General features: G+C 39.5%; 1 protein-coding gene across 2 annotated transcripts in view; it reads left to right on the top strand.

Annotated features, from left to right (window-relative positions):
- The window catches only part of CMAS (cytidine monophosphate N-acetylneuraminic acid synthetase), a 433,399-nt gene that overhangs the window by 212,093 nt on the left and 206,490 nt on the right, over positions 1-14,816 (top strand). For both annotated transcript variants that reach the window (XM_044087790.1, XM_044087791.1), the window contains exon 3: positions 472-627. In XM_044087790.1, coding sequence (XP_043943725.1) covers positions 472-627 — 156 coding nt within the window. The remainder of the gene's footprint in view (positions 1-471; positions 628-14,816) is intronic.

Here is a 14,816-nt window from a genome sequence, read left to right as displayed (position 1 = left end):
GGCAGAGGGAGCCTCCCACCCTGTCTCTCTCTCATCTCCTTTTGGGGTGGGGTGTGTGGCAGTAATGATGTCTTTGTGTTATCTTGAGCAGGTGCTTGGCTTTTAGGCAAACTCAGTCTGAGGTGGTGAGGGAGAGAGGGGCTTTATGGGTCAGGGAGGAGCTCAGTTACGGCACCGTAGCTTGGATATGGCCAGTTTAGCACCGATGTCTGTGCCTATACCCACAGGTTGAAGACAAATGAAGAGCAACAATTCAGATGAAACATTATGGTGAGTACATAACTTCTTTTTTAGTAACTTTTAAAATTTTTGCTGTACCATTGTGTGTTGAACCTAAGGACAGATGCATGTTATACAGTGTACCTGCCTTTTTAACAGAAACAAATCTGTTATGGTAATTATTTTTGTGTAATTGTTTGTCTTTTTACTGTAGATATCATCATAATGCATTATTCTTTTTCCTGTTTGTAGAGGTTCAAATCGTTGGAAATATACAGGCAACTTCTCCCTGCCTTCATCCTGAAGACATTCGTAAAGTAGCAAAGATGATTAGGGAAGATGGCTACGAATGTGTCTTCGCAGTAGCGCGACAGCACAAATTCCGTTGGAGTGAGATTGAGCAACAAGGTAACATTTCAGTTTGTATTATGTCATTTATAAATCTTAAACAAATTACTTTATTAGTCATCTTCCCATAATTGTGCATTTTCTTCTGAATTTCATGTAGTTATGTTTAGATGTTGAAGATGCAGTTTATTTTGTTAAAAAGGTTATAGTTTTAAGTTTTAGGTTCACATATTTGGTCAGTTTTTTCTATACAGGCACAGCTACAAAACTTTATCATTGAAGGAAACAGGCAGTGGTTTACATACAATGGCAAAGCATTCTGGATAATCAAAAGAAACTACTATTTTTTTTAAAGCAGTCCCTCACACTGACATTTCTGCTATGTCATTTAGTGGCCTTCCTTCGCTCAGTTATCTCAGTCTTTACCTTTTAGGCCCCAAGCACTGGGAGTGAAGCAAGTCTACTGTACATTGACGCCTAGTGCTGCCTGGTTGGAATTGGCTCAACTAATTCTGTCTTTCTCATGTTGAATCCTTAGCAGCTGGCATTCTTGGCATGAGCCTTTTTGGGCTGTATGTCCCTGACTTTTTATCTCCCGTGTCGTCTCCATCTTTGAACCTGCAGATATTTACTCCCATTTTGACCCCTTATTTAACATAGGCTTTATAATTTGTGTTGTCTCAGTTAGCTGCACTCCAGACTTGAGATTTTCCAGTTTACCTTTCAGACTGCTCCATTGTCGTAACCTTTATCATATGATTTGTAGCAGTTATGGGCATTGCAAGCTGCTCATTCCTTTTTTATTTATACTCACCTACCACTCTTGTCTTTGCACTGTAAGGTCCTGTATTTTGCAGCTAGATGTGGCCCCACAAAAGTATTGTCGTCCTACTCTGACATGATAGAGCTGGCAAGGAAAAAGATGAGACTGTTCATCTCCTCTGTCCTTGGGAAAAATGTGCAACTGTTTATGAGAGAATGTCACTGATGATCCACTTCTTCACCTTTCCTCTCATTAGAAGATCCTAAATTTGGCAACTCCTCCTGAACATAGGTTTTGTGCAATTTGTCACCTCCCCTCAGGGGGCATCTTCAACAGGTATACAGGGCGCTTTACTAGAGGTGTCATGGTGGTTCCTCCATTAAAGATATTTTGAGTGATCTTGTGACTCGCAACTTGAGCTTTATTGACACAATTATTCTAATAGCAAAGTAGACCATTTTTCATCTCCCTTTCTTGATCTCCACAGGAACTTCTCTTCAGATTGCCATTTCACTGGTTCATGCACAAGACTGCACATGAGAATTCTCCACACTGAGTTGGAAACCCTCAGGATCTGAAAGCTTGCATCAAGCTCTGTAAGTTCTTTCACAAAGTGATCCACCAGTGAATCTTTCCATCTTACCTTCATAGGCACTGTTCCAAAGCCTCCAGTGACTAAGATCAATATATACTTAGTCTGAAAGGACTGATGAGCACATTTTTTCATTCTACAACACAAGTAGGTTGTGGATAGCCATCTCAATATAATTTTGTTGAAGATGAGAGCAGTGTGGCAGACATCACCTGATTTCTCCTACCTCTGACAACTTTGCTGTAGTTTGGTACATAAGGAGGATGGGGAGGTACTGGAAATGTGGTCTCCTCCTAGTATCTGGACAGTTCTTTAGTGTGGGTGCGAGCTCAGTCGCCCGTTGAAAAGGTTTCTGGAGTCTTCTTTTGCCTTATTAGTTCAATTGAAAAATGTGTTGGAGACTTTTTCAGCACTGGTTTTCCCCAGTACTGGATATGCTTATTCCGCTGACTAGTGCCAGATACACAAGGGGTTCTTTTCTCTCACCCTGTCCCAGGAAAAAGGCTTTTCGAGTATCCTTTTGCTACATTTCTGTAGGTCTTTTCCCATATGGTTGATTACAAGGTGCTTGTGCAAGGTGAAGTGGACACACAGCTAATAATGTTAGCCCTCTCAAGTCTTCAACAGGCCCAGTTTCTATCATTTTCCCTAGATGGTGTCATCCCTTTCTTCACATTTTGTTGACAAGCTCTCTCCTCTCTCACAGTTTGAGCTGGCATCACCCTTTCCTTCTTAGGTTTTGGCTTATGGTATGGTTCCTCATTTTGCTAGTAGCAGGATTTTCTTATTTTAATCTGGGTCCTAGAAGTGGCCCTGCAATCTGTGTGAACGTACAAGTGAAAAATGTTTTCTTTCTGGACTATGGACATATAGTCCCTTAAGTAGTTTTTTTTTGCTGCTTGTTTGCCTAGCCAGTCTTTCTACTTTTGGTTACATTTTCTGTTATCATTTTCCTTTTTCACATCAGAGTGAATATCATTTTGCAGTCCATCACAGTCTAAGTAAGCCACTGTTTAAGTGTAGGAGTGTCTTTCTTCTCTAGCCATTAGTGGGAAACGCTGCTTTGATCAAGAGGATGTCAGTTTTGTATTAGAGACAAAGACTTTGTCTCTGCTTTATCCAGCACATTCAGCTGATTTTAAAATCTGATATTATGAACCTTTGTCAGTGGGCTTCTGTTTGGTAAATTCAGACCTGGCGCTTTCATTTTGGTGTTTGGCTGCTGCATTTGGGGGCATATATGCCACCACTCCATGCATGCCATGGCAGTCATATACACCTTACTACAAGAGTGTGTGTATCTACTTTGGATCACAGTTGCAAAGTTTTTTATTGAAGTAAAGTTACGAGTTTGATGTTCAGGTGGATGCTAGATCTCATGCCAGGGCATGCGCAAGCATTGCTGCTTCTGTCAGAGAAGGGCAGGATGTGAAGCACCACTACACATTTCAGAATTTCACACCATCTACCAGAATGTAGAAGAGAGATCGTCATGGTATACCTTGCTTGTGGTGAGGTGGTGACCACTGAGAATGCCAAGAACAAGGATTAGCAGGAGGGTCCCTTTCGTAAATCTAGGCCAGTGCTCGGAGCACTGTGAGAATGCGGTGAGCATGGGAGGTTGGCATCAGTTACACCCTTGTGGAGGTAAATCTGTATCTCGGACAGATCTGCAGAACCCATATGTCATCAGCTCCCGTTTTAACTAGCAAGGATGGCTGGGGATGCATCCATTTCCTACCTGTGTGCTTAATGAGGCAGTTATGGAACATAAGCCCCCCCCCCCACAACAAACTTGGGAGTGTATATCCCAGGTTGGATATACTACCTATTTCTCTGCTCAGGAGCAGGAACCTACATGTGACCATCCTGCTTATTAGGTGGGAATCACTCAAGTCCACAATCAGATGCTCATTGTTGGAGACTGAGGTCTGTTGTCTCCATGCTTTTCCCATTGTTGAGTATAGTCCATTGGTGCAGGCTGAGAAAACACCATTAATGCCTCCACTACAAGGAGTCACAACTCTGGACATTGAATTCAGGTAGTTGTTTTACATCTGTTCAGAATGGGGTTACATCTTTGGGGATCATGAAATGATGCCAGTTTCACACTCCCCATCCTATTCAATTTCAAGCAGTTGTTGACATATGGTCAGTATGGGTTTACATCACTCTGAATCATGAACTGATTCCAACTCCATGCCCTACACAAGCCTCTATTCCCTACATTACTTTTAGAAGGCACATCTCTGACACCCGTCAGTCCTGTCACATGCTTGGCCTCTTATATGCCAACCATGGTTATAAGTATCTTACACTTAGAAGCTTGAACTCGGAGGGGGGGCGTTGATTCAGAGGGCCTTTCCTCTGAGACTGATAATAAGACCTCCAGAAGACTTCTCCTTTTGTAGATACCCTTAGATTTGTGAAGTTTCCCCCCCAGAAATGCATTAAAAAGAGGAACATTGGGTCATTACTACTTTGTAATCTGCACTTCAGGGTACTGTCTTAGTAGTGTGGAAGCATCAGGGTACTTCTTCCTCTGCTCCCAAGAAGGTGTATGCCCTCTGCAAACTTCCAGAGGAGTAAAGTGACATCCTTGATGAACATTCTAGGGGTGATTCCTGTATGAGACTTTAATCAGTATGGGTCCCAGAGACCACAGTACCTTATCCCCTTTCTAACTAATAAGATGTCTTAATCCTTGGGCATGTTTAGCAAGAATATGGCTTCCTGTGTCATGCTGAGACTTAAATCCTTCATTTTTCTCTCCTCTCCAGATGTCCGTCCGTCTTAGTAAATCGGTCACTGGAAAAACTTATAACTTTCCTTATTTCTCAGTATTTGGTAAAAGCTGATAAGACCATTATTATACCTTTGTCAGTTCTGGGTACTTTTGTGTGTGTCCATTTCAGATGTCAGACTCGAAAAAATAAAATAAAGTACAATAAAGGCCATTTGTTTTCATGTGCATTAAAATATTATGCACATTATATCAAAGAACAGGTTCTGTATTAGCATGGATTTTCTGAAGGGTACGAAGTATGAAACATAAATGTCTATCATTTTGTGACTGCAGCCTTCAAACATGTACCAGAAAACCACAAAATGTACTAGGAACAGACCAAAAATATGAGGTGAATACATATGGGACAGTTGAGAAGTATAAACATCTGTCATAGCTCTCAACTTCTTTGCTCAGGAATCATGGACAAAGCCATAAAATAAGAGGGGAATAGAAGCCTAAAATCTGAGACAGTTTTTAAATATTATTCTAATTCATTTAAGTTAATAGAACAAAAAAGTTTTGCATCAACTTTTCATTTTAGAAGAACGAGAAGTACAAAGCTCTAATGTTGTGCTTTTGATTGTCTGTAATCCTCAGTGATTTACCAGTAGTCAATCAAACATTCTATGAGAGAGGGCAAGATATGAGGGACAGTTGGGAGTTAAAGATTATCTGGTTCTCTGCCAGGTAAAACAAAAAAAAAGAAACCTTACCTATTTTAATGACTCTTATTCCTGATGCTGTTACTGCCATTAATATTCACCATTTGAAGTTTCCAGACTTTCTGGTTGCTTCTGCCTGCTGCAGTCTATACAGTGAATCACAGGGCCTTACAGTACCTTAGAGGCTGTGTGATTCGTTGTCTAGATAATGGGTGGGACTGACCAAAAATCCCATAACCTAAGAAGGTATGCGGCTGTTTTTTTTTTTGTAGAGCACTGTAGCCATGGTTGTTTTAGTGTGGTAAAATGAAAATAAATAACAAAATAAAATAAATAAATAAATAAATAAGCAAAATGAATAAACAAGCAAGTCAGCAAGTAAAACTTAGAAAAGCACCCCTAACCAGGGGTGCTGTAGATGGCCACCTGTGCCAGATATGCCTAAGGCCAGCCATGAGCTCCAAGTCTAATAGTTGTAGAGTTACCACCTCTGGATAACAAAAAAATGGTAAAAGCCCCGTTCTGTGTCCCACCCATTTTAATAAGTAAATGTGTATTACTTTTCAGAGTTACTAATCATACTTGAAACATAGATTTTCAACCTATTAGTACAAAAATGGTGGTGCTGCGGTAGCGTTGTCGCCTCACAGTAAGACGTTGTCCTGTTCGATTCTCAGCTAAAACGTCTTCTGTGTGGAGACATGCGTGAATGGGCGTACCTTCGTTGAAGGTTGTGCGTCAGAGCTGGCAACTCGGCACGTAAAAATCTACTGCCAACCATTAGCCGGCCGGAGTTCTGCTGTGGCGACCCCTAACCGGGAAAAGCCAAAAGACACAACAACAAGAAGTACACAAATCCGAAACAGCACCAGTATATTCAGGAAAAATGTCTTATATAAGGGTGACTTCTTGAATATTAGTACCGCTGATTTAGAAAGTTGATAAATTGAGTACATTAGCTAGTATGTATTTTTTTTGAAGTAAAATAGTCTGTAACTATAACTTATGTCACTATCACCTGTTCTCTGTAGAGCAGGTGTTTGCTTTACCAGCGGTTCTGTTAGGTGAGGGAGGTCAGAGTGTGAAGCTATTCATAGCATGGAAGGCTTAACAGAGGTCACTACTTAGGAACCCATGCAAGACTGAATAGAGAAGTAGAACTTTTAGTGTATCAGAGTAGTATCCTTGATTTTAAAAAGGACAGAGCAAAATAAAGAGTAAAAAATCAGGGCTGCCCCAGAAAGTCAAGCACAGAAGAGAAAAATATGGCTAGCAACAATGTTGGGGAAAAATAACAATAAATATTGTGTTAAATGGGGTTCCTATCGCGTGATCGAAAATTGTAAATGGCGAACGTGTATTGAGTGAACCCAATTGGTTGAAATGTCGCATACGTAACACAGAAATCGCCATAGAGAATATTTTCCCTTTACTTCAATGCAGTGCAATCTCGGAGTAGGAATATTTAAGTAGCAGGGGTGTGGGGGGTGCAGGGGGGCTTGCCCCCCTCCTACAGCGTTTAGGTAAGTATAGTTTTTTATTTTTATTTTTTAATTATATTTCGAAATTTCAGACATCACTCATATGGTGTCGACCGTATGGTGTTCGATGTTTGAAACTTTCGAAAATAGAATATATTTTTCTGGATACAGATTTTGTTAATTATACAATAATAAGACAAGAAAGCATAAATCATTTTACAAAAGAGAACATGCAGAGCAACTGGAGGGCAGATTAACAACTTTAGGCTTTGTATATTTCTGGTAAAACGCAGTATGAAGATAAATCTTTTGATCAGCCTGTGTTTGTGCTAATGGTCATATTTAACACCTCCCAGGATGTCAGTTAAACCAAACAAAAGACTCTTTTGGCAAAATAATTTAAATATGAATTAGAAATTCAAGTGAAACAGTAAACAGTGTGAAAGAAATACACTTCAAAAATTTGTTGGCTTTCAGAGTGACTCAAAGCATCGGATGAGCACTCACTCAAACTAGATTACATGACAGTGAACCTGATTTCCTGACTGTCAAAAAAACTTCCTGACAGGTAGCAGTCCTACATAGTTCAACGTTATAAATGATATCAAAGTGCAAAATTACTATTCATCTCTCTCTCTCTCAGCTTGAATAGATGCCAAGAAACTAAAGCTATAGGCAAAATTGAAGTCTTACTTTTCAAAACCCTAGTAAAAACATCAGTAATCCAGCATGGTTAGCCTGTGATTTATAGTTTCTTACTGAGCTTATAACTAAGGAGACCATTGAGAATCGCAGCCACGTCACTCAGTATTTGTATCCCCAATTAAGTTATATTATGCCAACAAATCCCATATGAAAATCTATCACCAGTCCTTTCGCAGAAACTGAAGGATTAAAGGTTGCTAGAAATGTACTCTGTTTAATGTGTAAAGGGATCCTGCCCAGAAATGTGGATACATCAGATTAGTTACCTCTCACACCAGCTGACATTGCTAATGTGATAGTATAGGCTCATGTCTCTAGACTGGATGTTAGCTGTGCAAATGTCAGAGAGTGGGGTCGTTCATAAGAAACATGGACATAGGTTACTTGGTGGGAGCCTATATGAAACTGAGTAGAGAATTAAGGATTTTAGTTTATCAGAGTAGCTAAGGATTTTAAGACTGGAGACCATTTATTGTTAGAGAAACACTGAGGTCTCAATTTAGCTTAGGTGCTTAGTGAGTTACATGACAGGGGAGGAATTATATTCAGTAATGAGCTTAGTAACAGAGAAGTAAAGTGGATCTATAACTTCCCTGGACATTGAAGAGTTACCAGGAAGGATAAGTTGTGCAAGGTTGAAGGATTATCTAACCAAGACAGAGATCATTGAATATTACTTTAGAAACACTAACGTTTTCCAGATATTTAGATATGATGGAGGATATCTCGCTGTCCTTTAATACCTGCCTTGATAATATTTATCAAAAAATCACTGCTGTGCTCAACATATGCTCTCTAGTAAGTAGATTTTTCTCTGGAGAAGCTTACTTTGTTCTTTGCAAGGGTGCCGTTACCAATTTTTGATTATAGTTTCATAGGTGAATACTAAGCTAACTGCTGTGAAGGACTATTTTAAGCCTAGCCAATTGCTCAAGGTCAGAATCAAACTCTGTACTTTATGTTTATGAGGTGAAAACCTTAACCATTATGCTAATCTCTCCTCCCTAAAAGTGCTAGCTTACTTCAGATAACTTATCCAGAGGGACGGACTCTCTGCTGACACAAAATGACACAGGCATTGCTGAATTTCTTTTGTTATAAAATAGTCTGTCACTTCTTGACATATTTCCACAAAGGGTCATCATTGCCAGATAACTTCATCCACAAACTGTGCACAAGTCACCCACACAAGAAGTTAACCCTATGTACTTCAACCTTAACTACTGTCTATCTTTGTATTCCTCCTTAATCTGCTCACCCGTCCACTCACTCCTTCTGCTAAAATTGCTAAAATCCTAGCATCACAAAAACCCTGTTCCTTACTTTTCATATGGTATTTTTTTTCAAGGACCCAAAAATCTGCACCCAAGAGAGCTGAAAAAATCCTTACAGAGCTCCCCAGCTTACATGAACATTACAGGGTTACCTAACCGTACCATCATCCATAGAACTGTGACTTTTACCACTTCCTTGAAGTTTCTCTTGGCTTTGGTCAGTAGGCCATTCCTCTTCATCACCTTGCAGTCACTTTCCTTTTTCCCAACCCAGTTTTCACTCGGTGTCTTAATAACATATAGTTTCTCATTAATTTCTGTTGCTTACTTAACATCCAGTAGGCTCCAGTGAAACACATCATTTTGTTCCTTTAAAGAATGCAAACTATATATTTTTTCTTGTAATAGTAACTTTGTCTTTTACCTTATCTTTTTATAATTTGTTAACACTTCTTATCTATTAGATTTTTGACATTTTATTCTTATGTATAACATCTTTACAACTTTACCGCATTATATTGTGAATGTGGTTCATTAATTGTCATCTTTTACTTTGGTATGGTCATTCCAAGGTATTCAAACACAAAGCGTACAGTTATATACATTTATTCTGAGCTCTGGGTTTAATAAACCACTCATCATTTTCCTTATTCTAAGACATGGGTCATGTAATGACAGGCATCATACCAGAGTCTATTCTATTCTGAGAATGGTGCATCGACATATAGTACACAGTGGTGTATGGTGCTGCAGGTGGGTAGAAGTAGATGTGCTGTATGGCATGAAATGACAGCACAACAACCTATTGCTACACAGTAATGCATAACTAAGAAAAGGCCAGATTTACAGTGCTAAATAGCTGTTCCCTGTGCTCTGCCATCCTGTCCCATAACAAGTTACAAAAAGCTTTTTCTTTGTTAGATATGCTTATAGAGCTAGGGTAATTATCATAATATTTTAAGGAGGGGGAAATGGCATTGTGAGAAGCTCCCATTCAGAGAGCTTAGGGGGGTGATGTGTGGTTGTGGTGACAGATTTGTTTTCACCATAAAGGATTGTGATCAGCAGGAGTGTTCCTACTAAAGACAAACGTGTTTAATATTTTTTTTTGTTTATATTTTGCACTGATGTAGCTGCTCAGCTGTGTTAGGGGGATTGGTGCAGTCACAAGCACTGTACCATTTTGTAGGTATATAGTTCTAGTTCCATGAGTTGCCATGTTGGGTATATATGTAAAAAGTATATGATGCTGGGGGAGATTTGCACGTGTGTGTGTGTGTGTGTGTGTGTGTGTGTGTGTGTGTGTGTGTGTGTGTGCGCGCATAAAAGGAGTACTAGACAATTAAGTAAGTCTGTATGCATAGGTGATTACTAGGCTAATATCCCCAGAGGGTTTTTTAAGCCTAGCCATGCCATTCTGAGGTGAGAATTAAACCCTGTACCTTGTGTCTGTGAGATAAACACCTTGACCACTATGCCCACCCCACATGGTCTTAACTCCCATGTGTTGCTTACACAGTCTTTATGAATCACTCTGGGCTTTTGTACACAATTCTAGACCTGCTCCATGGTGCACAGTGCTCATGAATTCTGTTCAGTGCATTTCTTTTGTAATCTTACTTTTTGTATGCTTTCTTGTATTGTTTTATTTTAAATGAGTCACGGCTGAAAAAAATGTCAAATGTAGTGTGTGCCTACAAACTCTGAATAAAATAAAAAGAAATTTCTGGCTGGTTGTTTTCAAGATGGTACCTTCAAAAGCCTTATGAAAGCTTCTGATTAAATGACAGAGAAGCATTATTCTTACCAATGAATGTCTGAAGTTTTCCTTTTTCTTGATTGGCAGAATTATTTAGTTTAATCCCTGTGGTTCACATTGCAAGCATATACCACTGGCATCATTTTTCCATTGCTTACACCTTCAGTAATCCGTATGGCAGAAGTACCCTGACCATCAGAGGTCAGTGAATGCAGACACATTTCATATTTAAGTTCACAGGTTTATACTAGGCTAACAAATCACCAGGGTCTTTACAAGCCTAGCAATGCAATCCAACCCAGTTTTGTCCTAAAGTTCCTTGGAGACCTATGTGGTAGGGTATGTTAGTAAAGAAGTAGCTAAGGGTTATGTAGCGGGGTATTTTACTTATTATTGACCTCTGCCCATCAGAGACATGGGGGCCAGACATGTGGTGAATGTGTGGTTTCACATTCAGTGATCAAGATCCCTTTTGAACAGGGTCAGGGATGAACTCTGCATCACATAGATAGGGAGCTTATTCCATAGTGTGGGGATCCTTTGAGACACATATCGGTCCCTTTGGCATGTTCAGTTCATGTTGTAGGCAAAGTTCAAATCCTTGTCTCTAGTTTTCAAGTGCTATTTGTTTTGCGGATGTGCAAGAAATTCATCAAAGCCGGATCTGAGGATTCCTTATATGCTAGGCATAGATTGCCTCTAAGTATCCTGTAAGAAACTGTGTACAGAGACAGAGCCTTAAAACGATCTGTGTAGGACAGGGTATTCATACCCTGAATTCTTCTGATGAGGAACCTCTAAGGGCATTCAAACTGTTGCAAGTGCCTGGGTAGGTACATACTAAATGGGGCATTGTACTCAATGATGGGTCTGATAAGGACTGAGAAGAGTGGCGATTTAACTTCCTTGGACCTGGGTGCCATACCTTTGCTTATGAGTTGGGCGACATAGAATGATTTTCTTACTATCTTTTCTACGTGTTGGTCGATTGGCCAGATTATTGTCCACAGATGTTCCCAGATCCCTAACTGTTGGGTCAGTTCTTAGGAGTATTTTGTAGCTGTAGTAATTAGCATAGGTGTGCAGTTTTCCAAAGGGCACTGTGATGCATTTCTTTGCATTAAGTTTCAGTCTGTGGCTTTGACACCAGTCATTTGTTTTGTGTTAGACCCTCTTGTGGGATATTGCTGCCGTGGGGGGGAGTGATTGTGTTAGCTCACAATTTAGTCATCTGCAAACTTGATGAGCTAGAGGCTTTTGACATTAGCCTTTACTTTTGAGAAGTAGATGCCAAACAGGAGCAGACCCAACATGGAGCCCTGGGGTAGTCTGCTGGTGAACCATTTGGTGCAGGTGGTCTCACTGATCCTGACTTCTTGGGGTGATGTCATGAGCCAGCGAGAAATTCAGCAAGTCATGTAGAGATTTATGCCTAGTTATGAAAGTTTATCAAAAATACCTAAATGAAGCATAACTGCTTGGCCAGGTCAATATAGGCAGTATGCATAGTTTTCCCCTCATCCATAACCTTGGATGGGACCAGTGACTAGACGTTGCCAGTGTCCTTATTTATCATTTCCATGATAATTCATTCCACGACTTTGCATATCACACTTGTCAGACTGATGGGCCTGTAGTTCCCAGGGTAAGTTGGTGGTTCGTAAATAATAAACCGGCTCAGCTCCCCAGACACTGGAAACTTTAATAGACCAAACAAGCAAAAAAACACATAATAATTCTATACATATGAACAGATAACTTAGCGCTTTCACCCACATACATAGTCAGGCATCATCAGAGTAAAAAAACCCTTCTTCTTTGTTGCATTTAAAGCTATTAGTTACAAACACACCCCTCTCGGCAATCAACCCTTACCAAAAAACAATTTATAAATTAAAGTCACAGTAAAACATCACTCCTATGCTTGTTTAAAAGCACTGTTACTTATAACTAGGAAAAAATATTGTTCAACTAAAACATAGACATTTAAAAAAACCTATATATCAACATGTTTGTGTAAAAGTAGTAAATACAAATAATAAATAAAAAATAATAATATAATACTTAACATTCTTCAAACAAATGTAGATTTGTACTTTAAAATACTAGAGATTGAGATGTGATTATTAATGCCTGGAGGTCTAGATGCATCCAGCCTCAACTGCCAGATGCACTCCCTCATCTCAAGTAAAACTTTTAAATTATCTCCTTTGTCATTAAATGGAATTCTGTCTATTACAAAAAACAGAAATCTCTTAAAATTAGGGCAACACATTGTGTCGGCTGGTAGTTTACTGTTCTTCCGACCGGCTTCTTTGATCCTGTTACCTTTGGTGGACGACAGCTATGGAGCAGCTTATGTTGCAGTATGTTGAACTGACTAACAAACTAGTTCATTTATTTAAGGAGAAAGGCATGGCGGTCAACGTTCCGAACAATATTCAAACAGAGGAACCATTGTTGACTGAATCGCAGGTACAGCTGTTTACTCTTCATACACCCCCTTCTACTAGCAGTGGTGAAGCGGCGGTTAACACTTCAGTGAATTTGATGAATAACAGGGGGTTGACAACTAACAACCAAGTCACCAGAACAAACTGCTGTTCACCCAAAAACTTTGATGCACTTCTTAGGGCTCCAGCTATGGATTGGAAGCCAGAAGCCGGACAGCAACCGGAACCGGGTACTTTAAAAGTACAATTAGGTCAATTCGAAAACAAATTAAGAAAGCTGAAAGCCCTACAAATGGATAATGTGTTTCTGGAGAAATTCCTTGAGCTCAAAGAAGTTCCAAAGGGGCTCAGGTTATTTAAACTGCTGATGGGTTTTGAAGTAGGTACGGATGGTTTCAAGGAACTACTGGCCTTCTATGACCGGACAGGTATGGAATTGATACAAATCATTATTCGGAATAACATTAATAGACTAGAGACTTTAAAGGAGGAGCTTGGTTTACTTAATACTAACACCATGAAAGATTTGCTTTTTGAGTTTAACAAAAACAAATATGACAAGATTATTTATGAAACAGAAAAGTTTGTGAAAAAAGGTCTTGAGACTAAAACTCAAAAGGGATACTAGTGACTATGTTACTAATCAGGTATACACACATTTTAAGGAATTTAAATGTGTAAATGGTAGCTCTAGTTTTTTGACTAATGTCAACACAGCGGGTAATTCCCGACAGGATATGTACAATGTCGGTGGGCAAATTGTTGATCAATTTGAGGATGAATCACTGACTGAGACTGATATATACCATGACAATGAAGTTTTTTTAGATCCTCACCCCATAAGGCGCTCGGAACACATTTGAGAGCACAATCAGCAACAGGGGAGGGACAGAGGGCAGAGGCAATACAACAACAAGAGGAGGTGGTCCCGGATGAACAACTTGACCACCTTTAACAGTGAAACTAAATCACACAATGAGGCTGGGTTACAGCCACTACATCATGGTATTTTTTGTGACAATTTTTGTAACTTTTTTTGTGATAACCAAAGGCAACGATGTTTTTCCTCTGTCTTTGAATCTGTTTCAGAAATTTCACCAGTGAATTGTTCACATTTGTTAAACAATAGTTTAGATAGTGTAACAAACACTGAGATTGAGGGAAGAATGCCATGCAGATATTTGGGAGCGACTCACTTGATTTAACTCAACAAACTATTGTGACACATTCTTGTAATTGACAATGTTAGTGTTTACAACTTCTCTGACTTAGAGTTAACGGCTAACTATTTGTCTCTATTCAAGAAGGGGTTTCTATTTGTCCCTTCCTTTAAAAATGAAATAGCTAAAGTATTGGTTAACTTTAAGATGTATACTAGACAGTTAAACTTGGAAGTATTTTTTTACGAAAAACCTAGTCCAACCACTGACAATGTAATTGGACTAAAGAGGTCGAGTACCTTTATACCTCCTGCACACCCATGTATTCATATCTTCGAGAAGTTGTGTGAGAATGTTAAGGGGACCAAGGAGGAAACTGGATAACCTAACATCTGGGGAGAGGTTTTGCCTTCAAGAACTAACTACCACTAATTTGTATAGGGTCATGAAACCTGACTGGGGGGGATGATCATGTCTAACAGTGACTACTCGAACAAGATGTACAGTCTTCTGAGTGATACAAACACATATGCCAGAGTATCTAGGAATGAAATGTGTATGGCATACACTAAAATTGACTGGCGTCTTTACGAGTGGTTAATGGAAGGGATC

This window comes from Protopterus annectens, chromosome 11.part0 (genome assembly GCF_019279795.1).
Source record: "Protopterus annectens isolate FY-2018-M chromosome 11.part0, PAN1.0, whole genome shotgun sequence".
NCBI classification, from domain to species: Eukaryota; Metazoa; Chordata; order Ceratodontiformes; family Protopteridae; genus Protopterus; species Protopterus annectens.
The sequence above is the reverse complement of the archived record's forward strand: the minus strand, read 5'-3'. Positions and strand labels throughout refer to the sequence as shown.